Here is a 26,573-nt window from a genome sequence, read left to right as displayed (position 1 = left end):
GTTGGACCAAGGAGCGGCACAGGCTTGGAGGGCCGAAGGGCCTGTTTCCTGTGCTGTACTGTTCTTTGTTCTTTGACTCATGACGTTCTTTGATATTTTAGTTTAGCCAACTTAAGTCTAAAACACATACAAAGCTCTATGTAGCTTTAAGGCTTCAATTCTCGTGGATCTTTTTCCAACCTACAGTTTCCCAGTCTGTCTACTGGAACTGCTGAAGCCACACACTTCACAGCTGTCTGAGCATTCTCTCTGATGGGAACAACTTTCTAACAAAGTGCCTGACTATACAGTTAGGTGACTAAAGCAATAAGTCTGGACTGGTGAATCAGTAAACATAGGGAGAACGTGAGATGAGATTTCAATGTAGTGCGTAAAGCTTTGAATTATGATGGTAACAATGATATCCTCTATAATTAGAGGGTCATGAAGAGCCCATTAGTACAACAAAGGTTAGGATCAGATTAAAAATAAATGCTTCAGACAACACTCAGTATAAAATTTTATTGTGGTACACATTTTGACAATATATAAAACAAACTTTGACTCGTGATTTTTGGTTTTATTATGCAGCTGGCAAGTCAACTGCGAGATTATAATGGTGCCTATATTTTAACTCCAATGAAAATACCAGTCGCAATTCCACATATTGTTACATATCTGACTACGTGTTGTGCAATTTTCCAATGCACATGTACAGTGCAGTTATAAAGTAGAGGTATATAACAAATGCATCTGTAAACTGACAAGCCCCTTCCCTTGGAAAAAAATCAAAGGTAGGAAAGACTTGATGTTCTTAAGTCCTGAATAGAGTAATGCACTGAATTTAACAGTAAAAAGCACAGATTACAAAAATAACCTACCCAATCACCAAGAGTGCAGAACAATTTTAAAGCACAATTTCCTTTCCATCTTTCATGCAATTTTTAAACAAAATAGCTTTTCAGCAATTGCTTTGCAGTTGTAAACATTCGAAAAAATCTTGCACATTTCTTACATTTAGTGCTGCAAATCCTGTAAACTAGTATTAAAACGGACATGAAACCAATTTCACCTGAAAACTAACAAATCTCTAAACAAATCTTCGGAACAGCATAGAAATGTCACACTTCTCCGGATTTCCTATGCTTGCCAATACAAAAGAATGCTGATGGTAATCTTCAGTAATGTCATGTCAAATAGAAATCTGTAAGTTTACTGTTCATATTGTTGCATGACAAGGTTATCACAGATTTTAAAAGTAACACAGCAGAACCCTGATGGAAGCACAACTCATTTGCTGAGAAATGTAATGCACATTATCACAAAGGATTGGACTGGTACATTGCAACATTGAGTGGGACCATGTACATACTTGTCTAGATCCCACTGTATTTTCTTATAATTTGGAATTAAAAGGATCTACAGAAGTAATCTATAAATTATTTGGGGCTGAGAAATGTAGCCACAACCTCCTCCAGTGAAAGATGAACAAAGGTTGAACAGGTAGCATTACGTAATTGCACACAGCCATCATGTCACCCAGTTGCACTATATTGTCCAACCCTTCCCAACATACAATTTCTTTCTAATTCCAACCAAAATTAAGCATACTACTACCACATTTAAAATGAGTTGATCACATAGCCAATAAGCAATTTTTAAATCTAAAAATAAGTTGATTAGCAATAGTTCTTCAGCCACCTCCATCTTAATATCAAACAGAATCAATAACTTAGGAAATAACACATCCACGTCAATGTCAATGAGGGTAACTGTTTTTCTAAATATGTGGCAAGCACAAAAAAAGGCCAAATTCTCATACAGCAGATATGAAAAAGTTTTATAGTATAATTAGCAAAGTTGGTAATCTTAAATAGGCAATACATTTTAGCTCCTTATACAAAGTTAAACCTATACACCACATTCTCATTTAAATATGAATTAACCAACCCATACCTTTAGGAACTTCCCTACAGTTCATTACTTTTAGGCACACAGTTGTTATGAATGTTGCAAAAAATACATTTATTATTACAAAATGAAGAGAAAATTCGGATAAGAAACTGTAGGATAGAAAGTTTTCTGGCCCTTAGCCGACCACACTTTGTAACAATCATTTCTTTTTGCACTTATTTGCAAGACAAATGTACTCAAGTTCATTAGTACAATTTCCATAATTTTAACAAAATATGTAAAAAAAGGTTGAGTTCATTTACGGTAGTTGGTCATCTTTATTTTCAGTAGTGATCTGTTTCTGCACATTCTGCAAGTACAGTCCTTTAGGGTATGACGTCCCTGTGCAATTTCTGGTCCACAAAGATCATAAATATCAGGAAATCCTAGTGAAGGATGCATTCCGAAGCTTCCTGGATTAATGCTGCTGCCCTATCCAACTCTTCCTCCGTTAATTCTACAGTAACCACCACTCGCACACTAAGAATCCAATTAAAAAGCCATGTTATTTCCAATATGATTACAATGGGTCCACTTGTCTACAGGAGTCAATAGTATAAACAATTCTAAATTATTTGTAACAAAAGTATCCTACAGGCTATTCCTTTTAGTCATGTAAAATGGGAATGTATACTCCAGTTTTTTGCTATATTTAAGTACTTCGGATACCAAATCTTAAAGAAACGTAGATCCACAAATATGACTTGAACCCTACAGCTAAACCACCACTTGGAGCCTCAGCCTTTGCAATTGTCCAACAGGTTTGAGGTGCTCACTACCTGTATGGAAGAAAGTGAGGGCTGCTGAGTGGATGAACGAATTGATCCTGGCACCAAGGTACAGGAGGCCATTCAAGAGGGGGGACTAAACAGGAATGTAGTGGTAGTACAGTATAATCAGGGGAATAGACAGTTCTCTGCAAGAGTCCAGACAGCTGTGATAGGGTCCAGGACGTCGGTTCTGGGCAGAGAGAAACTTAGTGGAAGTGGAAGAATCCAGCTGACGTGCTCCACCTTGGTACTAACAACATAGATAGGACCAGACTAGGAAAGAGGTTCTGGATTATTTTTTCAGCCATGAGCAAATTGGCATAGGGTAAATAAGATTAGGGAGTCGAATGTGCAGTTCAAAGATTGGTGTGGTAGAAATGGGTATCGAATCATGGGACACTGGCACCAGTATTGGGGAAAGTGGAAGCTGTACAATTGGGATGGTCTTCACCTGAATCATGCTGGGACCAGTGTTCTGACGAGTCATATAGCTAGGGCAATAGAGAGGACTTTAAACTAAATAGAAGGGGTAAGGATCAAGTGTGGGAAGATGTGATTGGGGCAAGGGGGAAGATAGCAATAAGAGAAGTACCAAGAAGAGACAGAGCGAACAAACTTCAGTGTGCAAGCAAATGAAGTACAGTAAGAAGTCTCACAACACCAGGTTAAAGTCCAACAGGTTTATTTGGCAGCACTATCTTTCGGAGTCTCAAGCTCCTTCATCAGGTGAGTGAGGACTTGTGTTGTAACTGCCGGCTCCAAGTGGAGAGGATCTCCAAGAAGATCACGCATATCGACACAGACATCAAATTGTGAACACAAGTCCTCACTCACCTGATGGAGCTTGAAACTCGAAGGCTTGTGCTGCCAAATAAACCTGTTGGACTTTAACCTGGTGTTGTGAGACTTCTCACTGTGCTTACCCCAGTCCAACGCCAGCATCTCCACATCAAAGCAAATGAAGCCAGAAATTGAAAAAAATGTGAAGAAGACAGAATTAAAGGTTCTGTATCTGAATGCATGCAGCATTCTTAATGGAACAGATGAATTAACAGCTCAAATAAAAATATGCATGATTTGATAGCCTTAGAGGCTAGGTTCCAAGATGACAAAGGCTGGGAACTGAATATTCAAGGACCCGTGACATTCTGAAAAGGCAGGAAGCTAGAAAGGGGGGTGGAGTAGCATAAGGATGACATTAGTACCTTCGAGAGAGATGACCTTAGTTCTAAAGATCAAGATTGGAATCAGTTTGGATAGAGAGAAAAAAGACATTGTACATATAGATTGCGTGAATTGGATTGGCAAAAATAGCCTGGAAGATTAATTCATAAAGGGTTTTTGGGACAATTTCTGAGACCAGCAGTTCTGGAGCCAACCAGAGAGCAGGCTATTCTAGATCTGGTAATGTCCCATTAGACAGGATTAATTAATGACCTCATAGTCAATATATCCGTAGGCAGCAATGATCATATAACATGATTGAATTTTGCATACAGTTCGAGGGAGAGAAGAGTGGGTCTAAGACTAGTGTTCTGAACTTAAGGGTAATTATGAGGGTATGAAAACAGAGCTTGATAAAGTGAACTGGGAAATTAGGTTAAGGGATGAGACAGAGATGCAGTGGCAGATATTTAAGGAGATATACGTAGAAGCATGCACAGAAAATAGGAGGTCATTTAGCCCTTCGAGACTGCTCTGCCATTCATTATCATAGTTGATCATCAAATTCAATATCCTGATCCTGCCTTTCCCCCATATCCCTTTAGCTCCAAGAGCTATATCTAATTTCTTCTTGAAAGCTCACAACGTTTGGGCCTCAACTACTTTCTATGGTAGTGAGTCCCACAGATTCAGCATTTGCTGGGTGAAGAAATTTCTCCTCACCTCAGTTGTAAAACATTTACCTCATCTTCAAACTATGACCCCTAATTCTGGACTCCCCCACCATTGGGGACATTTTTTCTGAATCTACCCTGTCTAATTTTGTTAGAATTTTATAAATTTCTATGAGATCCCCTCTCACTCTCCTAAATTCCGGTGAATATAATTCTAACTTACTTAGTCTCTCCTCATTTGACAGTCCTGCCATCCCAGGAATCAGCCTGGTAAACCTTTGCTGCACTCCCTCTGTAATAAGAATGTCTTTCCTCCGTTTAAGGGTACCAAAATTGCAAACAATCCTCCAGGTATGGCTTTACCAACACCCTATACAGTTGTAGCAAAACACCCTTCATCCTATACTCAAATCCTCTCACTATGAAGGCCAACATACCATTTGCCTTCTTTACTATTCGTACCATCATAGTTACCTTTATTGAGATTCATGACCCTGATCTCAGAATCAACTATTTCACTATCCACCTTGATAAAGAATTCTATCATATTAAGGTCAATCATTCCAAGGGTTCTCTCACAACTAGGTCGCCAACTAACCCTTTCTCATTGCACAATACCCAGTCCAAATGGTCTGTTCCCTTGTTGGTTCCTCAACGTATAGGTCCAGAAAACCATCCTGTATACGCTCCAGAAATTCCTCCTTTATTGTACTGTGACTAATTTCACTCACCCAATCTATAGGCAGATTAAGTCACCCATAATCACAGATGTTCCTTTATCACATTTATCTCTGATTTCCTGTATTATGCTATTCCCAACATTACCACTGCAGTTTGATGGTATGTATACCACCCCCACTAATGTTTTTTGCCTCTTGGTGTTTCTCAACTCGACCCATAAAGATTTCACATCATCTGTGCTATACCCATCCTCAATATTCTATCAATATCTTCTTTAATCAACAATGCAACTCCACCACCTTTTCCTGTCTGTTGATTCTTCCTAAGCACTGAATAGCACATAACGTTTAGTTCCAATCCTTGGTCACTTTGGAGCCATGTCACTTTAATCCCAACTAAATCATGTCCCATTTACATCTATCTGCGGAGCTAATTCATTCATTTTATTTTGAATGCTCAGAGTGTTCAGGTCCAAAACCTTAAGGCTAGTCCTTTTGACATTCTGTGTCCCATGCCTAGTATTTTTTTTTTACTGTGTCCTAATCTGATTCTGGCCCTCGATTTCTCTACCAATCACTTTTTAAAATTCTCCTTGCTGTCTTTTTCCCTTGTTCTCGATTCCCCCTGCTCCAAATCCTTACACAGGGTCCCACCCCACTACCATATTAGTTTAAACCCTCCCCAACCACTAGCAAGTACCCTCCCAAGGTCATCAGTCCCAATCCTGCCCAGGTGTAACCCATTCAGTTTGTACAAGTCCCACTTCCCCCACACCAGTCCCATTGCCCCAGGACTCTGAAATCCTCCCTCCTCACACCATCCTATATTTCCTGCTGTTTCTACTCTGGCGAGCATGTGGCACTGGTAGTAATCCTGAGATAACTACCTTTGAGGTCCTACTTCTCAACTTGCTTCCTAGCTCCCTATATTCTGCTTTTAGGACCTCATCCTTTTTTTTTTAACCAATGTGTGCTCGACAACTGGCTGTTCACCCTCTCCCCTTCAGAACGTCTGTAACCTGCTCGGAGATATCCTTGACCCTCAAACCAGGGAGGCAACGTAACATCCTGGAGTCTCTTTTGCGGCCACAGAAACGTCTGTCTTTTCTCCTCACATATGAATCCCGTATGATTATTGCATTTCACCCCTGTATAGCAGAGCCAACCGTGGTGCTATGAATTTGGCTGCTGCTGCTATCCTGAGAAGCCATTCCCCTCAAATGTATCCAAAATGGTATATCTATTTTGCAGGGGAACAGCCACAGGAGATTCCTGCACTGCCTGCCTAGTCCTCCTCCTCTGCATGGTGGTCACCCATTCCCTTCCTGCCTATGGAGTTTGAGCCTGTGTAACCACCTCTCTATACATGCTATCCACGATACTCTCCACCTCACAGTTGCTCCCCAGTCACACTCTAGCTTCGTAACACTCACCAAACATGCACTGCAGTGAGAAAGAAAGATTCCAAAGAAAGGATATACCATCCATGGCTAACTAAGTTAAAGATAACATTAAATTGAAATAAAAAGATATATTGGTTTTAATTTTCCAAAATTCCTTAGATTCATAGATTCATAGAATCCCTACAGTGGCCATTTGGCCCATCGAGTCTGTCCTGATCACATCCCATCCAGGCCCTATTCCCCTAACCCCACACATTTACTCTGCTAATCCCCCTGACATTATGGTCAATTTAGCATGGCCAATCAACCTAACCCGCACATCTTTGGAAATTCGTGAAATGTCCCACCCAATTGGACAATAGCAATTGAGAGAGAAGCAGAACAAAACGAGAGGCCAGTTATAGTTTAACCTGTCATAGGGAAAATGTTGGAATGTATTATAATTCTGTAAAGATAAGTGGCAGGTTAAAAGATTAGACAGAACATTTAAAAAACAGCAAGAATGGCTTAGAGTACAAGAGAGAGCTAGCTAGAAATATGTGATTAGTGCTACTTTAAAAAGCCTGGAAAAGTGACACCATTTTGAATGAGGTAACTGGGTTTTTAATGGGCATGCGAACTTCACAATTACTGCCAAAGTCCTTCATTGTTGCTGAAAAGCTCACTTTTTATTTGGGGAATGTCAAAACTCTCCTTTGTATAGAAAATATATACTTTTAAAATAATCAGATTTCTTTATTTTAGTTTCTATCTTTATCTAATCATTTAAGTGCTTTTAACGACTTAATCTGCTGTGTGACTACTTACACATGATTGTTTACCTGCTTGTTGACGTCACTGCTATCGCACATCAAGGGATCCCTTTGATCGGGTGTCAGATATGAACTGTCATTCACGCCACAAGGAATAGAGATCGCTAGATTCTCAGGCAGCTTTTTTGCTTCACTGCTGACCACATATTCTAGCCGTTATAATCATTATATAAAATATGAGCAACATTTACCTTGGAGGCGGCAAAATCTTTTCTTCCTTGTCCAAGTAGTGTGCTTGAGTTAATGCGATACCTCGATTCATGCACTGTTAAACGTAACATCATGATCAAAATAGTGTAGCTTAAGAAAACACAACATTTAGTGCAAATATAACAGCTTCATTCTACATACTTATATGATTTACAAGTAGTATTTTATTAAAGTTTGCCACACATCCATTAATTTAGTTCCAAGGTTTTGTGGCAAATCAGCTGCAAATTTACAAAACAATTCTATCAATCGTTAATTCTGAATTGCGAAGACCATACATATACATACAATTTTCAAAGAGTAATTTAATCTTTGATCATTATCAGTTACCCCTCTGGTCATTTAAGTACCACCTTGCAATTATACCTAGATGTGTGATACACGTACTACCTAGATATATGACACATGTATTATGCAATTCAAATATCACAATCCCAAGCATTTTATTGAGATTGACCATCACTAAACTGTGGTCAACAGTATGTATATCATATATTAAAGCATTCTGTGCTATTTACAATAGTCAACTGAGATTAATAAGAGCACTTTGAGTCGCATCCAGTGCATGACCATTTCAAACATTTGCACACTGATGCTTTAAAAATCTTACATAATCAACAATTTCCTGAAGTAGCTTCACATCATTCTCTCGTGATCCTCTGCTCCTTGCCAGCTGCAGGTGAATGGCTGGAGAAAATGAATCACCCACAACTTTTAGACCAGCGATCCTGCAATGTTAAAACATAAAAATCAAAAGAAACTTCAGCATAATTCTATTATATAGTCCCTACAATTGTGAGGCATGGCGTGTCACAACAGTCATGATGTGGAGATGCCGGCGTTGGACTGGGGTGAACACAGTAAGAGTTTTAACACCACCAGGTTAAAGTCCAACAGGAGTCACAACAGAACAGGTAAGGATATTAATTATTCAACTTAACTTTAAATGGTGCATAATATTATAGTCAGCTTGGCTCAGTTGGCAAAACTTGCGTAACTGAGTCAGAAGGCTAGGTTTTAAGCTTCATACATCAGGATCTGAGTTTCTAATTGAGGCTGACACTCCAGGACAGAACCAATGCTGGCCTGTTCACCCCACTATACTTTTACAGACATATACAGATCTGTAAGGATAACACAAGTTACAAAATTTATCTCAGACTCTCATGTTCTCAGTAAATACACAGTCCATGTAAATCAATAGGTAAAATGTGGTCAGATACTCAATGCTCTGAAACCAAATGACAGATGCTATCCAAAATAACTTGTATGAATGGTAAAGTCTTCATGACATTGACCAAAGAGCCGAGATCTCCTGGTATCATGGCCAAAAGCCTTCCCTCAAACAATATCTGTAGCTTTACTTTTTTTAAAAAAACAAGTAAAGCTATAAATGTTAGTCTTTAAAATCACACAGGTCAGTTCAAAAAATGGAAATTCTCCTTTTATGGCGTGATCAAGCGCTGCATCTATCACAGTATCTACAATTTTAAAAAGCTTAATACCCACATAAAGAAACAAAATTGTGGAGGTAAAGTGATAATTAAAAATAAACATAATTAAACAACATATTTGCTGAAGGCGAATATATGTTAGTGTTACAATCCCAGCCAATGTTACTACTCGGCCAATCAGATCCCAGGCGGAACCCAGCTTAATAGATCCTATTTTCTATTTTTTGTGGATACGTGGAAGGCAGCTGAACAGAGAAACAGAGATTGCTGATGAACTTTTGACAAAAAAAACCCCCATTTATTAAACAAGAAAAATGAACCATTTTACGCTATTCCTTCACCCCACTATACCTTTACAGACATATACAGACCTGGAAGGATAACACAAGTTACAAAATCTATCTTATACTCTAATGTTCTCAGTAACTACACAGTCTGTGTAAACCAATAGGCAAAATGTGGTCAGATACCCAACACTCTGAAACCAAGTGGCAGATGCTACTCAAAATAACTTCTATGGATTTATCATCAATCTCGCCAGATGCCTGTCAGACTGTGAGCCAACTGGTCTTACTGGAACTCATATCTTCCAGATGAGGTTTCCAATTTCTGCTCTCAAAGAACACATCTTGAAATCTTCTCCTAAATGACGCTTTCTCTCAGAGGACTTCATCAAGAATCCACCTCCAGGATTTTAATCTCTCCTCCTGGTATTCCACCAGGTGAATCCAAGCTTCACCTTGATCACATTCTCTTTCAAATGTCCAGTCATGCCAACAGAACACCACTGCTCCACAGACCATATTATGGTGTCACCAACCTTTGGATCACCTTGTATCTCAAGTCATATCCCCAGGCCTGCACCATGTGGTCCTGTCTTTAACTTGGAGCTTCTCTCTGTTTTCTAGTTCCTTGATTTTATGGTCTTCCTGAAACTTTCTTCTGTTCCATTCCCTGGTTTCTGGAACTATCTTCTTTGGTTTGGGGCTTGCTTTCTGTCCTGTTCCAGCAGATTCTGTAAAAAGCTCTTTGCCTCTGGATTATTTTGGTCCAACTAAACTCAAACTACCACTGTGGGCCCCTGGGTGCTAGACAACAAGTTTTTATGCAAAATCTTTATTAAAAGGCAGGCATTTAAACAAACATACAAACTTACAAGCACCTTTTAAAAATGAAGTTAAAACTTAAAAGCTATAGCTTATGCCCAACACACACAAATACAAATATATCTTACTTAAAACTATTTTTTGACAGTTAGCCAAAAGTCACAAAGTTCAATTTCACACAGTTTCTTACCCCTGCAATGCACAATGAATTCGTTGACATTTTTGTCTTAATATTCTGAAAATACCTGTAAAACAGTTAAAGCATTTGAATTGTTATTTGTTAACATATGTAACGTAAATCGCAGTTTCATTCCTAATTATTAAATTCACTCACTCAGCAATTGTCAAGTCTTAAATACAACTGTTTTCTCCAAAACATCTAAAACCCATGTATAGAAATCAACTCACTCCCACTTTCTCAAGGGCAATTAGAGATGAACAATAAATGTGAGCCTTTCCAGCAACACACATAACCTATGAACATTTTTTAAATTAAAAATGTAGTCTGGCATTATACTGTGAGACTTTCTTTTCAATGCAAAATCCCAATTTTTAAAAATATGGCATCTTGAAAGCAATTACTGCTGCCAACATAGTTAATGTCGCTAGTCTAGCAGTCCAGAGACCCAGGCTACTGCTATGGGGACATGGATTCAAGTCCCTCTATGGCAACTGATGGAATTTGAATTTAATTAACAAAAAAAATCTGGAATTATAAGCCCGTCTTGATAATAGTAATCATGAAATCATCATCAGTTTGTCATTAAAAACCTGTCTGGTTCACTGATGTCCTTTAGGGAAGGAAATCTTCCACCCTTACCTGGTCTGACCTACATGTGACTCCACGCCTACAGCAATGTGGCTGACTCTTAACTGTCCTCTGAAAAATGGCCTAGCAAGCCACTCAGTGAAAGGTAATGAGTGCTGGGCTAAACGTGCCCAGCTCAAATCAAGCACTTGCACACAAATGACTCTTAAGTTTAACTTCACCCTTTCTGTACAGGTAAACTCAGCTTCCAGTTGCTGTTTCCTTTTGGGATGATAAATGGAATGTGATCATAGATTAGATGGTGGCATGGTGGCACAGTGGTTAGCACTGCTGCCTCACAGCGCAAGGGACCCGGGTTCGATTCCAGCTTGGGTCACTGTCTGTGTGGAGTTTGCATGTTCTCCCCGTGTCTGCGTGGGTTTCCTCTGGGTGCTCCAGTTTCCTCCCACATGCTGAAAGATGTGCTGGTTAGGTGCATTGACCCGAACAGACACCAGACTGTGGCGACTAGGAGAATTTCACAGTAACTTTATTGCAGTAAGCCTTACTTGTGACTAATAAATAAACTTTGAACTACATTATGCAATCTTATGCCTATTAACTTTGGTGCCCAATCAAGAAAAGCCACATGAGAATACACTGGCCAAGTCAACCAGAGTTAGTAATTTCAATACCTGGGTCATCCTCCATAATATTGAGAGCCTCTATGGCAGCAGAAGCAAGCATTGGTGGTAAAGATGCTGAGAAACAATAACCTTGTCCAGAAAGCCGCTTAAGAGAAAATATAAAATTTATATTAATTGGAATGCATCTTTAGGAAAGTTCACCTTAAGAATAAAATGATTAGTATTTCAAAAAAAGCTGTTTTCAAATTAACCGATGAAACAACTACATTCAATCAAGGAACTCCAAATAAATAAAGGCAAGAATTTGAGATTCTTCATACAAGACAAATCGCCAGTTTGAGCAATAGTGACAAATCTATAAGTCAACTGCTTCATTAGAAGATCATTCCCAGAGCAGATTCATTGGGGAATAAATGAACAATTTTAAAAAATCTAGCAGAGACATGTTTCTATCTATAATGATGATCTTTTAAAGTTCACATTTGCTTCAACATTAATATTTATTTTCCTTTGTTTCTGAATTTTTCTCCCCACTGGGGACTTTTTCTTCCACAGATGCCGGTTATTTTTTGCTAATTCACCGAAGCAATTTTGTACTTCAACAGTAACACTGGTTGGGTATCTGATTGTGAGATTAAATCGGCAGGGGTAAGGGGAGAAAAGAGACTATTTAATGTGCAACCTAAAAGCAGACTTACCTGGTGATCAATAACAAATGATCTTCCACAGCAAAATCCTCCAATGGAGGCCAAGGCGTTCTCCATATTTGCACTTATAAGATCGATGTCATTAATCTGTATTATTTGAATTGAGAGGAAGAGGATTATCAAATTTTTTACCTGAAGATAGGAGCATTAATGAAAAAAAGTGTGTGTGGTCACATCATTCTGAGGGCATTGATACTAAGCAATGGCATTGCCAGCAAAATTTCATATCCTGTAACGTCCAATGGATTTTGATTCCTCAAATGTAAAACCATGTGAGATGATTACTTAAGAAACCAAAAATACCTGCTGGACAGTTAATATTTATATAGCATCCTATGTTTGTACAAAACATTGCAGAAACATTTATTGGCTTTCCGTTGAAAAGGTGATGGGTCTTCTCTCGTTTCATATTCTTGAACGAATCTGTGCTCAGGCCTCAACTGTTCAACGTATTAACTACTTAGATGGTAACATAGAAAGCCAAATTTTCCAATGGCACAAAGATGGCAAAGTAAATGGTATAGATGGAACCAATGCCTAGAAAGCGGGGTAAACAAGGTGCAAAATACTGGGACAGGTATCCTAAGGAAGGAGGAGGCTAAGGCCCCGCGGCTCAGCTCGCAGCTGTCCTTAGCCAGCAGCACCATCTCTCTGCACAGATGGCCACATCCAGTGGCTGCACTGAACATTCCAACTCTGAAAGCTGGCCATTGTCCCTAATGCAACAGAGCTCCTGGACATGGTATCCTAATTTGCCACTTCCAGGGATATCTGCCAGATAGCACCAGTAAATCCTCTTCTCCTGGGCCTTGGCCATCTCATTTGATGAGTGCAGAGCACCCAAGCAACTCAGATGAAGAGAATGCAACACTGGAACAACCTTGGGCCAATGCTGCAAATGAAGTGAATACATAAAAATTGCCTCTATTTGCATGGGTGCAGGCAGGCCACAAAAGCGTACTTGTGTGGATAGAAACAGCATGTTATTGCCGGTAAATTGATTGGTGTTACTGACTGAAAAGTTTGCCATTTTTAAACTTGGAAGTGAAACCAGAAGTCAAGCACCAATTGAATATGTCACTGTTAGTTCAAGATATTGAACTATATTGGATAAATCCCCAGGACCGGACAGGGTATTCCCACGGACCTTGAGGGAAGCTAGTGTTGAACTTGCAGGGGCCCTGGCAGACATATTTAAAATGTCAGTATTCACGGGGGAGGTGCCGGATGATTGGAGGGTGGCTCATGTTGTTCCGTTGTTTAAAAAAGGTTCCAAAAGAAATCCGGGAAATTATCGGCCAGTAAGTTTGACGCGGTGGTGGGCGAGTTATTGGAAGGTGTGATAAGGGATAGGATCTACAAATATTTGGATAGACAGGGACTTATTAGGGAGAGTCAACATGGCTTTGTGCGTGGTAGGTCATGTTTGACCAATCTATTAGAGTTTTTCGAGGAGGTTACCAGGAAAGTGGATGAAGGGAAGGCGGTGGATGTTGTCTACCTGGATTTCAGCAAGGCCTTTGACAAGGTCCCTCATGGGAGGGTAGTTAGGAAGGTTCAGTCGCTGGGTATACATGGGGAGGTAGTAAATTGGATAAGACACTGGCTCAATGGAAGAAGCCAGAGAGTGGTTGTGGAGGATTGCTTCTCTGAGTGGAGGCCTGTGACTAGTGGTGTGCACAGTAAGAAGTTTAACAACACCAGGTTAAAGTCCAACAGGTTTATTTGGTAGCAAAAGCCACACAAGCTTTCGGAGCTGCAAGCCCCTTCTTCAGGTGAGTGGGAATTCTGTTCACAAACAGAGCATATAAAGACACAACCTCAATTGTGTGCCGCAGGGATCGGTGTTGGGTCCATTGTTGTTTGTCATCTATATCAATGATCTGGATGATAATGTGGTAAATTGGATCAACAAGTTTGCTGATTATACAAAGATTGGAGGTGTAGTGGACAGTGAGGAAGGTTTTCAAAGCTTGCAGAGGGATTTGGACCAACTAGAAAAATGGGCTGAAAAATGGCAAATGGAGTTTAACGCGGACAAGTGTGAGATATTGCACTTTGGAGGGACAAACCAAAGAAGAACGTACAGGGTAAATGGTAGGACTCTGAAGAGTGCAGTTGAACAGAGGGATCTGGGAATACAGGTACAGAATTCCCTAAAAGTGACGTCACAGGTGGATAGGGTCGTAAAGAGTGCCTTTGGTACATTGGCCTTTATAAATCGGAGTATCGAGTATAAAAGTTGGAGTGTTATGGTAAGGTTATATAAGGCATTGGTGAGGCCGAATTTGGAGTATTGTGTACAGTTTTGGTCACCTAGTTACAGGAAGGATGTAAATAAAATTGAAAGAGTGCAGAGAAGGTTCACAAGGATGTTGCCGGGACTTGAGAAGCTGAGTTACAGAGAGAGATTGAATAGGTTGGGACTTTATTCCCTGGAGCGTAGAAGATTGAGGGGAGATTTGATAGAAGTGTATAAGATTTTGATGGGTATAGATAGAGTGAATGCAAGCAGGCATTTTCCGCTGAGAACAAAGAACAAAACAGCACAGGAACAGGCCCTTCGGCCCTCCAAGCCCGCGCCGCTCCCCGGTCCAGGATTGAATCCTGAATCCAGGATCCCCGCCCAATTTTCCAGCCTATCTACATACCAATATCCTATCCACCGAGCTGTCCCTCACAGCTACGATGCTTTGTTCATTACAACCTATTAACTCACCCCCACCCCCCCCATTCCAGACCATGTGATCTCCAGGGAGAGGCGAAAACCCAGAGTGAAAAACCCCAGGGCCAATATGGGGAAAAAAAATCTGGGAAATTCCTCTCCGACCCCCTGAGGCGATCGAAACGAGTCCAGGAGATCACAATGGCCCTGATCGGAAAATGCTTCCCAACCCTAGCCATTTCCACTTCCACGAACACCATCTGAATTCCCTGCCCCCGAGACAGGTTCCCAACTATCCGCAGTCTCGCTCTGTACTGGCACCAGCAAGATGATCATAGAATGAAGCCTTGAAACGAGAAACAAGGAACAATTAGCCCACGCCGCTCCCTGGTCCAAACTAGACCACTCTTTTGTATCCCTCCATTCCCACTCCGTTCATATAGCTGTCTAGATAAGTCTTAAACGTTCCCAGTGTGTCCGCCTCCACCACCTTGCCCGGCAACACATTCCAGGCCCCCACGACCCTGTGTGTGAAATATGTCCTTCTGATATCGGTGTTAAACCTCCCTCCCTTCACCTTGAACCTATGACCCCTCGTGAACGTCACCACCGACCCGGGGAAAAGCTTCCCACCGTTCACCCTATCTATGCCTTTCATAATTTTATACACCTCTATTAAGTCTCCCCTCATCCTCCGTCTTTCCAAGGAGAACAACCCCAGTTTCCCCAATCTCTCCTCATAACTAAGCCCCTCCATACCAGGCAACATCCTGGTAAACCTCCTCTGTACTCTCTCCAAAGCCTCCACGTCCTTCTGGTAGTGTGGCGACCAGAACTGGACGCAGTATTCCAAATGCGGCCGAACCAACGTTCTATACATCTGCAACATCAGTCCCCAACTCTTATACTCTATGCCCCGTCCTATAAAGGCAAGCATGCCATATGCCTTCTTCACCACCTTCTCCACCTGGGACGTCACCTTCAAAGATCTGTGGACTTGCACACCTAGGTCCCTCTGTGTCTCTACACCCTTTATGGTTCTTCCATTTATCGTGTAGCTCCTCCCTACATTATTCCCACCAAAATGCATCACTTCGCATTTATCAGGATTGAACTCCATCTGCCATTTCCTTGCCCAAATTTCCAGCCTATCTATATCCTTCTGTAGCCTCTGACAATGTTCCTCACTATCTGCAAGTCCTGCCAGTTTTGTGTCATCCGCAAACTTACTGATCACCCCAGTTATTCCTTCTTCCAGATCATTTATATAAATCACAAACAGCAGAGGTCCCAATACAGAGCCCTGCGGTACACCACTAGTCACAGGCCTCCAGCCGGAAAAAGACCCTTCCACTACCACCCTCTGTCTTCTATGACCAAGCCAGTTCTCCACCCATCTAGCCACCTCCCCCTTTATCCCATGGGATCCAACCTTTTTCACTAGCCTACCATGAGGGACTTTGTCAAACGCTTTACTAAAGTCCATATAGACAACATCCACGGCCCTTCCTTCGTCAACCATTTTGGTCACTTCTTCAAAAAACACCACCAGGTTAGTGAGGCATGACCTCCCTCTCACAAAACCATGTTGACTATCGTTAATGAGTTTATTCCTAGGGGAGGCTAGGGGAGAAAAAAACCAGAGGGCATGGGTTAAGGGTGAAAGGAGAAAAGTTTAAAGGGAATATTAGGGGGGGCTTCTTCACGCAGAGAGTGGTGGGAGTGTGGAATGAGCTGCCGGATAAAGTGGTAAATGCGGGGTCACTTTTAACATTTAAGAAAAACTTGGATGGGTTCATGGATGAGAGGGGTGTGGAGGGATATGGTCCAAGTGCAGGTCAGTGGAACTAGGCATAAAATGGTTCGGCAAAGACAAGAAGGGCCAAAAGGCCTGTTTCTGAGCTGTAATTTTCTATGGTTCTATATTCTGGTTTGTACGTGGGATTGCTGTTTGCTGTGCTTACGAGGTTCAAGTCTTTTGGATATTGCGTAGGGACTCGGGGATCTTGGTATATAAATTACTGAAATGTCATGAACAGATGCAGAAAATAATCAGAAAAGGCTGGTCTTTATTTCTAGTGTACTAGAATACAAGGGTTAGAAGTTATGCTCCAACTATACAAAGCCCTACAAGGGTTAGAAGTTATGCTCCAACTATACAAAGACCTATATCGACCACACCTGGAGTACTGTGAGCAAATCTGGGTACCTCACCTTGGGAAGGATATATTTGGCCTTAGAGGGAATGTTGTATACATTTTCTGGAATGGCACTCCAAGATTACACAAACTAGGGTTGTATCCCCTTGGTTACAGATCAGGCCGAGATCAAAAGCCTACACATACATTCACAGACATGTGGACAGAGTTGGGGAGTGGGACAAATTGGACAGCTCTTTCAAAGAGTTACCACAGACTCACAATGGTCCAAATGGCACCCTTCTTTGTTGCATGATTATATAATTGTTGCATAATTATAGAGGTTGCTTCCTTAGCAAACCAGTTGGGTTTTTATGACAGACTTGCTGCTTCCCAGTCACTTTAGCTGATATTTATTTCCAAGATTTTTCCTTTAAAAATGGAATTCAAATTGTCAAATGGTCATGGTGGGATTTGAATTCGCACTATTAGTGTACAGTTTTGGATTACTAATCCATTAGCATGGACACCGTGCTATTGTACTAATGCAGTCGGTGCTGTTTTGTAGGTAAATAGATTTGCAGAACAAAAAATGCAAAAAAGAAAAGCTTACATTCACCCCAAAATGTTCAGTTACACCTCGCCCGTGCTCTCCTAGAACCCCAAAGGATAAGCTTTCTTCCAAGAATATCCGCACTTTGTATTTATATTTTAGTTTTACCTGCAAAGTAAAAGATATACACAGTAAGAGATATAAAAAGATAATTAAAGAACATTCAAGTTTTAAGAACAGAATGAACGAATATTTTCAATTTCTGTCAGTGACTATATTTCCTCCCTCATACAAAAGCCATCTTTTATTTGAAATGAAAGTAACGCAGTTCATTTATTTTCTCCTCCCTTTTCTCTTACCAGTTCTGGGAGTGGACAAATGTATCCAGTATTCATGTACAATCCTTCCACTAAAAGGAATCGTCGGGTTACACGTGCTTTGCGAGGATTCTTGAAAAAAATTTGAAATAATTTTTTAAATATATGCAGCTCAACGATGGAAACCATTTTAAATAAAGTAGCTTTTGTCACTCTACTTGGTTCCAACAATAATTGCATCTTACTTTCTGGTCCTCGAGTTCCTGTTCTTTTAGTAGCCGTTCCAGGTCATCCATATCATTGTGTTTAAAATATTTTATGCTGCTACGTGAAGCTTGCAAACCTTTTTGAATGGCAAAGCATGCAGCTTCATCCCTGTAAAATAATTCAAACCACCTTAACACATTGTCATCTTAGGATGCAGGAAGTTTCACCACAAATATTCCCAATAGAAGTATCAGGCACCATTTTCTTCTGTCAACATTACTTATTTTTCCAACAATCTAATAAGAGCCTCAAAAAAGGTAGCCTGTGACAACAAGTATGTCTGACAACTGAGACTGATCCCTGTCCTTAACAGATGTTCAGATCTGGTAAGGAGTTCCCAAAGAAGGGGATTCGAAGCAGGATTTCCCACTCTCTAAATTAAGGGCACCAAAAAAGTTTGGAGTTCCCGGTCATCTTTACTGAAATCAGTTCATTCTTTACAATTCATTGGGCACCTGGACAATTCAAAAATGTCAGAAAGTGACAGATTGAATTGAAAGTGATCAAAAAGATAGGAAAAAAAAGTACATTTTTTTATATCTCCAACAATAAATAAAATCTGGAGGAATGAGACCCTACAGAGCATTAACTTTTCAGTACCAGAGAGGCTTTAAATGCTGTTCATATCATGTTAAAAAGTTAATTACACACTGAAATCGACAAGCCCTAATATCCATCAGGCAAGTACAGCACAATGTCATTCCAATTATTTTTATGGTGAGTTTCTGGATGAGATTTTGGTCTAATGCAACCTTTGAAGGAGCTGAGCATCGAGGATAGTAACCTCTTGAGTTCCACATTTAACTGGCATGTGGAGTCCTTGGAAGCTCCTGAATTACCTGTTGATAACAGTAAGCACGGTTAGCCTCATCACCAAAATCCAACACAATGATCCTCAGGACTAATGAAACTTACCAGAAGTATCAAAATATGTCACTGTTTGGGAATGGGAAACTCGAGAAGGTTTATGGATCAGAATGTCATTATATAATTCCCTCCAAGTTACATCATAGAAACTCCAGATAGAATCTCAGCAATTTCAAACTGTATTAACTGTTGTTCTGTTTTGTTCATTTGTGCCAATTGGGGAAAACAGCTAACTTACACACATGCACAGATTAGGTTTGCTTTAGGTAAGAAACAGACTTACACAAATACCAAGTCTCCTCTCTTTGAGTATGCTGGAATGGCGCTGGCTATTGTAGCAAACCCATACGAGTAAATAATAGCTTCTTCTGTTCTCATAAACTTGGCAATTCTATCTTCTAGTTCTAAATGAACATCTGAACAAAAACAGAAGCAGAAAAATTAAAATGTTATAAGCATGCACCTAATGTCAACCGATTTTTCAATCTGAAGGTGGTCCAAAGTCAGAGGTAAATTACATTGCTGGGAAGTCATAACCATGATATTGCTCTGGCAAGCAACAACTTGGATATGCAGGAACAGACTAAGGAGATAGAAGTTTCAAAATTATATTTTGACTTGTATAATAGGTTGAATGCTCTTAAACTAAAATTTTAAGCACAGTGCGAATATAAATTAGCAAAGACTTTTTAAAAAAATGGTTATATTTCAGGACTGGAAAGTGGCAAATTGGAACTATTAAATAAAGATCATGAACTATGATTGCCCTGTAGAAGTTTCATTTTAGGTAGCCAAAATTATATTGTGGGAATTCAAGTTGAAAGGGAATATTAAGGAAGCTGGATTTGCTCTCATTGATCAGAGGTTTTACAGTTGTCATAATTAGATGAACTGATAAAGTTGCTCAAATTAAGATGCTGCCTGACCTGAGTACTTAAGAGTCATAGAGGTTTACAGCATGGAAACAGGCTCTTCTGCCCAACTTGTCCAGCCGCCCTTTTTTTAAACCCTGAACTTTGGTCCATATCCCTCTATACCTATCTTACCCATGTAACTATCTAAATGCTTTTGAAAAGACAAAATTGTACTACTACCTCTGGCAGCTTGTTCCAGACACTCACCACCCTGTGTGTGAAAAAATTGTCCCTCTGGACATTTTTGTATCTCTTCCCTCTCACTTTAAACCTATGCCCTCTAGTTTTAGACTCCCCTAACTTTGGGAAAAGATATTGACTGTCGAGCTGATCTATGCCCCATATTATTTTATAGATCTCTATAAAATCACCCCTCAGCCTTCTGCGCTCCAGAGAAAAAAAGTCCCAGTCTGTCCAGTCTCTCCTTATAACTCAAACCATCAAGTCCCGGTAGCATCCTAGTAAATCTTTTCTGCACTCTTTCCAGTTTAATAATTTCATTTCTATAATAGAATGACCAGAACTGTACACAGTATTTCAAGTATGGCCTTACCAATGTCTTGTACAATTTCAACAAGACATCCCAACTCCTGTATTCGATGTTCTGACCAATGAAACCAAGCATGCTGAATGCCTTCTTCACCACTCTGTCCACCTGTGACTCCACTTTCAAGTAGCTATGAACATGTACCCCTAGATCTCTTTGTTCTGTAACTCTCCCCAACGCCCTACCATTAACTAAGTCCTGCCCTGGTTCAATCTACCAAAATGTATCACCTCGCATTTATCTAAATTAAACTCCACCTGCCATTTGTCAGCCCATTGGCCCAATTGATCAAGATCCCGTTGCAATTGGAGATAATGTTCTTCACTGTCCACTATGCCACCAATCTTGGTGTCATCTGCAAACTTACTAACCATGCTTCCTATATTCTCATCCAAATCAGTAATATAAATGATAGATAACAGTGGACCCAGCACCGATCCCTCAGGCACACTGCTGGTCACAGGCCTCCAGTTTGAAAAACAACCCTCTACAACCACCCTCTGGCTTCTGTCATCAAGCCAATTTTGTATCCATTTAGCAGCTTCCAGCATTTTCTGTTTGTATTCAATAAGGATTCATAACCCAAGAATAAATGAATAGCCCATTTATATCATAGAACTGTTTTCAGTAGCAAACATAGAATCCTACAATGCAGAAGGCCATTCAGCCCATCGAGTCAGCACCGACCACAATCCTACCCAGGCCCTGTTCCCATAACCTCATATGTTTACCCTAGCTAGTCCCCCTGACACTAAGGGACAATTTAGCATGGCCAATCCATCTAACCTGCACAACTCTGGACTGTGGGAGGAAACCAGAGCACCCGGAGGAAACTCACACAGGCACGGGGAGAACGTGCAAACTTCTCACAGGCAGTGACCCAGGCCAGGAATTGAACCCGGGTCCCTGGTGCTGAGGTAGCAGTGCTTACCACTGTGCCACCCATATCCTAGCCTTCTTGCTGCTAAGTTTGCCTTTACACACGGAGTAGATTAAAGAACAATGGATAATTGCACAAATAAATTTGATGTTTTACTCAGTCTAGTCATGATCTGATACCAGGCAAACATCAGTATGGAGCAAAACCCAAATGCATTGCCAACATGAGCATAAAGATGAAAGTCAGCCTAATCTGTAGCCACACCCGCAATGACGAATGAACCAGTGCCATTGCTTGTACTAGGGAAACCCCCTTTGCAAGGAGGAGTCTCTGCTTCCACTGGCACAGACATTGCCATATTTTTTGCGACTACCTCCATCTGTGCAGCAAATTTGGAATAAGACTTGTAATGTAATGACGTCCTCAAAGCACTACTACTGCTACATGGGAATTTCAAAAAAATTAAATGTGATCAGTATCTTGAAGATAGAATTTGATTGGCTTTCAAAATAATTTTAACTTACCAAATGTTCCATAAAACCCTCTAGGTCCGCATGTACCAACACCATATTTTTTCAGTGAAGCCAAAGCTACATTCTGTATGAAGAAAAACTTACTTTTAAAAAATGGTGAATTAAATTAGAATTTAGCACTTACTCATCCAAGTTTAAATTATAGGATACATTTTTTAAACTAGACCTTTGTATTATCAGAAAAGTGTAATGAGAAATATAGGGCGGTATTTTACCATTTTTTGTCTAAGTGCTGGGTGGACTTGAAACTGGGTGAGTTTCAGATCCATCTTTTGGGCATGTTTTCAGGCCCCCCCATGCGCACTCTGCCTGCAAAATTCTGAGCGAGCCAGTTGCTTTGCTGCAGAGGGAGGTAGCGCGCGTGTGCAGGCCTCAGATGCTGCACATGCGCATTAATCATAGAAATCATAGAAACCCTACAGTACAGAAAGAGGCCATTTGGCCCATCGAGTCTGCACCGACCACAATCCCACCCAGGCCCTACCCCCATATCCCTACATATTTTACCCATTAATCCCTCTAACCTATGCATCTCAGGACACTAAGGGCAATTTTTAGCATGGCCAATCAACCTAACCCGCACATCTTTGGACTGTGGGAGGAAACTGGAGCACCCGGAGGAAACCCATGCAGACACGAGGAGAATGTGCAAATTCCACACAGACAGTGACCCAAGCCGGGAATCCTGGAGCTGTGAAGCAGCAGTGCAGGGTATAACAGACAAAGAGAGAGCTGTCAAGCCCCTGCTAGTGCAGGCAGCCTGAAGTAACTCCTCCCGCTCCCCCCCCCCCCCCAAACTGCAATCGCAGGGGCCTGCGGCCAGAGATACAGCTCCCGTGACCCTACCCCCACCACCCAGACTGATCGCGGACGTCCTCCCTCCCCCACCAATCGTGGCTCCACTGCCCTCCCCCCACCGATCGCTGCAGGGTAGAAGCGGGCCCCCTCTCCCTTCCTCCTCCCACCGATCGCTACACAGTGGTACCGGGCCCCCTCCTCCTATTAGTCCTGACCCCACTGGCCCCTCCCCCATTAGCCCTGTCTCTGGCTGGCACTGCCTGGTGGGCATTGCTCAGGTGCCAGACTGGCATTGCCCAGGTGCCAGGGTGGCACTGTCAGTCTGGCAGTACCCAAGGGGCACCCACCCCTTGCCCCCAGCCTCCCTGGGGATGCCTCAGTGGCCTCTGGTTCCACCGCCGAGGCCAAGTCAACTGCCCCCAGTTCATGGGGAACATGTCTATTCCTCGCTGGCGAGAACCTTTCCCAGCGAGGTCGGGGCGGGGGGGGGGGGGGGGGGTGGGGGGGTGCTGACAATTGAGCACCGGGCTCTCTAACAACATGTAAATACTTCTTTAAATAAATTTCAATACATTAACCTGCCTCTCACCCATTTCCGGCACGAGACTGACTGCGCCAGAAATCCGGCACTCATAAAACTGGCGCCAATCGCGCTAATCGCTTTACACCCCACTTTATGACTGCGTCATGCCCGAAAACGGGTGCAAAGCAATGGTGAAAACGCCCCCATAGTATGCAATCATCTTGCTGTAAACACTTTAGTCCCCAATCTCGAATGTTTTACTCAAGTTAATTGACCCCATCAAATTCTCTTTCACATTACAATGGGAGCCCATTTTGACAGTGTTTTGAGTTAAGAATTGCCACATAAAATTTCATAGAATCATAGAAACCCTACAGTGCAGAAGGAGGCCATTCGGCCCATCGAGTCTGCACCGACCACAATCCCACCCAGGCCCTGCCCCCACATATTTACCCACTAATCCCTCTAACCTACGCATCTCAGGACTCTAAGGGGCAATTGTTAACCTGGCCAATCAACCTAACCCGCACATCTTTGGACTGTGGGAGGAAACCGGAGCACCCGGAGGAAACCCATGCAGACACGAGGAGAATGTGCAAACTCCACACAGACAGTGACCCGAGCCGGGAACCGAACCCGGGACCCTGGAGCTGTGAAGCAGCAGTGCTAACCACTGTGCTACCGTGCCGCCAATGCTATTTCCTCCTTTTTTATAGTAAACAAGTATATTCTAAAGCATATTTTCTTTAGATCAATATAGCATTAAACTCACCTTGACTTTTTCATTATCTAGCAAGCCAAGGAAATTAAAGGACGCAAAGTTAACGCACTCTTTACCATTAACCACTATGTTGTGAGTTGGAGGACTGAAAATAAATATAAAATTAGCAACAATTAATTGAAATTCATAAAGCTCAGACAAAAAAAAGCACATACCTCTTAAGCTACAACAGAAATTTAGGTTTATTTGAAACCAAATTCCAATCCAAGAGGTGGTTCCAAATGCAAAAAAGTTAATATCAAGCAATTCATGTGATCATAAAACAACACTGTGAACCAGTTCCATGAACTGGAAAGGCATATTTTGAATATTAATTTTTAGATTTTGTTTTGCAATTTGCTCCCCAATCTCTCTTGAAGACAGCAATCCAAGCTGGGGGCATGTTCTATAGGCACAAGAATATTTCAAGTGCCTCACTCAATTGATCATCCTTTGTTGGAACCGCAGCTGAAAGTCCAATTAAGTTACCGCAGGTTAACTTCGGAAGTACTGAAGGAATACGGAATGAACAAGATTCTGTCATTTAATTGGGTTTTGGAGGACTCTCAGCCCAGGAGGCTAAAACCAACTACAATCTTCTTAATAAAATCCTGGCTGGGATCAGCTGATGTCACAGACAGGGTTTACTGTGGAGACTTTCCCAGTCTCTATGTCTTAGCATAATGCCATCTTTAGTCAGTAAGCCATTAATAAAAATGTGCTTTAAGAATGAAACTTTCACTGATCCATAATTTTATTCATTTTAATATAATAAGACAATGCCATTTGAAACAGGTCAGTGTTGAGCAATGTATACATAATTAAACAGTCTCAAAATCAGAAGTAGGGATGTTCATTGATGATTACATGATGTTCAGCACCATTCGAGACTCCTGAGATACTGAAGTAGTCCATGTGCAAATGCAGCAAAACCGGGACAATATCCAGCTTGGGCTGACAAGTAACCTGACACTTGTGTGGTGCCAATGATCATCTCCAAGAAGAGAATCTAAGCATTGCTCCTTGACATTCAATAGTATCACCATCGCTGAACCCCCATGATCAACATTCTAGGGGTTACCATTGATCAGGAACTGAACTGGACGAGCCATATAAATACTGAGACTCCAAGAGCAGGTCAGAAGCTAGAATTCCTGCAGCGAGTAATTTTCCTTCTGACTCTTCCAAAACCTATCCACCATCTACAAGGCACAAGTCAGGAGTGTGATGAAATACTCTCCAGTTGCCTGGATAAGTTTAGCTCCAACAACACTCAAGAAGTTTGACACCATCCAGGACAAATCAGCCCACTTGACTGGTATCCCATCCACAAATATTCACTCCCTCCACAGAGACGCACAGTGGCAGCAGCATGTACCATCTACAAGATGCACTGCTGCAACCCATCAAGCCTCCTAAGACAGTGCATTCCAAACTAGAGACCACTACCATCTGGAAGGATAAAGGCAGCAGGTACATGGGAACACCACCACCCGAACATTCTCCCCACCACACCCCACCCTCCCCCAACAAGCCAGTCACCATCCTGGCTTGGAGATATATTGCCGCTCCTTCACTGTCACTGGGTCAAAAACCTGGAACTCCCTCCTTAACAGCATTGTGAGTGTTCCTATACCACATCGACTGCAGCAGTTCAAACAGGCAGCTCATCGCCACCTTCTCAATGGCAATTAGGAATGGGCAATAAATGCTAGCCTAGCCAGTGATAGCCACATCCCTTGAATGAATAAAAAAGCTAACATTGTAATATAGCCCCAAATTGTGTTACATACCCTGAAACAACGTTATTGTTAAGGGCAGGGTGGTCTTTTGATATTGGTGGAACAAGTGGCTCTGGCTGCCATTCCTCAATAAGCTCTTCTTTTTCCTGTTAGAAAAGGGGTAACACAGAATAATGATGAGAAGTTGCAGAACAAAAAATGCAACTGACGTTTTTTTAAAGATTCTGCTTGATTACCTTTTCTGTTAGGTCAGAACGTTCCTGAAGTTTGTAGGTTTTGGAGAAAAGTAGTCTCACTATCCACAAAATGAGAATACCTTCCAGAATTAGATGGTAAGCTGGGGCCTAATGTACATTAAAAAAAACTGAATTAACTACAATTAATATAACATTACACAAAAAAAAATCTTTATTGCAGCAAAAACAGTTACATTTGTAGCACTTCCATCATAGGATTACATTGGCTATATGGCAGAGAAACAGGCCATTTGGCCTAACCAACTGGGGCTCCACTCGAGCCCCTTTCCATCTGTTCTCATCTAAATCTACCATCACAACCATATATTCCCTTCTCCCTCATATGCCTGTCTATTTCCCCTGAAATATATCTATACTGTTCACTTCATCCACCCCATGATTGTTGATTCTACATTCATGCCACTCTTTGGGTAAAGTTACCTTTGATTGCCCAAGATCAACATTTTAAAAATAAAATTAAAACAAATACCAAATAAAATGATAATTGAAAAAGACCCATGCAGGG

General features: G+C 41.3%; 1 protein-coding gene across 2 annotated transcripts in view; it reads right to left on the bottom strand.

The window, feature by feature from the left end:
* Positions 1 to 486: 486 nt before the first annotated feature.
* Positions 487 to 26,573, bottom strand: part of sptlc1 (serine palmitoyltransferase, long chain base subunit 1) — a 56,182-nt gene continuing 30,095 nt past the window's right edge. For both annotated transcript variants that reach the window (XM_078214359.1, XM_078214358.1), the window contains exons 3-16: positions 26,048 to 26,155; positions 25,863 to 25,957; positions 24,082 to 24,175; positions 21,980 to 22,052; positions 19,398 to 19,530; positions 18,226 to 18,355; positions 18,023 to 18,112; positions 17,724 to 17,831; positions 12,299 to 12,394; positions 11,649 to 11,745; positions 10,396 to 10,450; positions 8,256 to 8,373; positions 7,627 to 7,700; positions 487 to 2,412 (exon numbers count right to left, since the gene is read on the bottom strand). In XM_078214359.1, the coding sequence (XP_078070485.1) occupies positions 2,319 to 2,412; positions 7,627 to 7,700; positions 8,256 to 8,373; positions 10,396 to 10,450; positions 11,649 to 11,745; positions 12,299 to 12,394; positions 17,724 to 17,831; positions 18,023 to 18,112; positions 18,226 to 18,355; positions 19,398 to 19,530; positions 21,980 to 22,052; positions 24,082 to 24,175; positions 25,863 to 25,957; positions 26,048 to 26,155 (1,365 nt within the window). In that variant the 3' untranslated portion in view covers positions 487 to 2,318. The remainder of the gene's footprint in view (positions 2,413 to 7,626; positions 7,701 to 8,255; positions 8,374 to 10,395; positions 10,451 to 11,648; positions 11,746 to 12,298; positions 12,395 to 17,723; positions 17,832 to 18,022; positions 18,113 to 18,225; positions 18,356 to 19,397; positions 19,531 to 21,979; positions 22,053 to 24,081; positions 24,176 to 25,862; positions 25,958 to 26,047; positions 26,156 to 26,573) is intronic.

Source organism: Mustelus asterias, chromosome 6 (assembly GCF_964213995.1).
Source record: "Mustelus asterias chromosome 6, sMusAst1.hap1.1, whole genome shotgun sequence".
Lineage (NCBI taxonomy): Eukaryota > Metazoa > Chordata > Chondrichthyes > Carcharhiniformes > Triakidae > Mustelus > Mustelus asterias.
The sequence above is the reverse complement of the archived record's forward strand: the minus strand, read 5'-3'. Positions and strand labels throughout refer to the sequence as shown.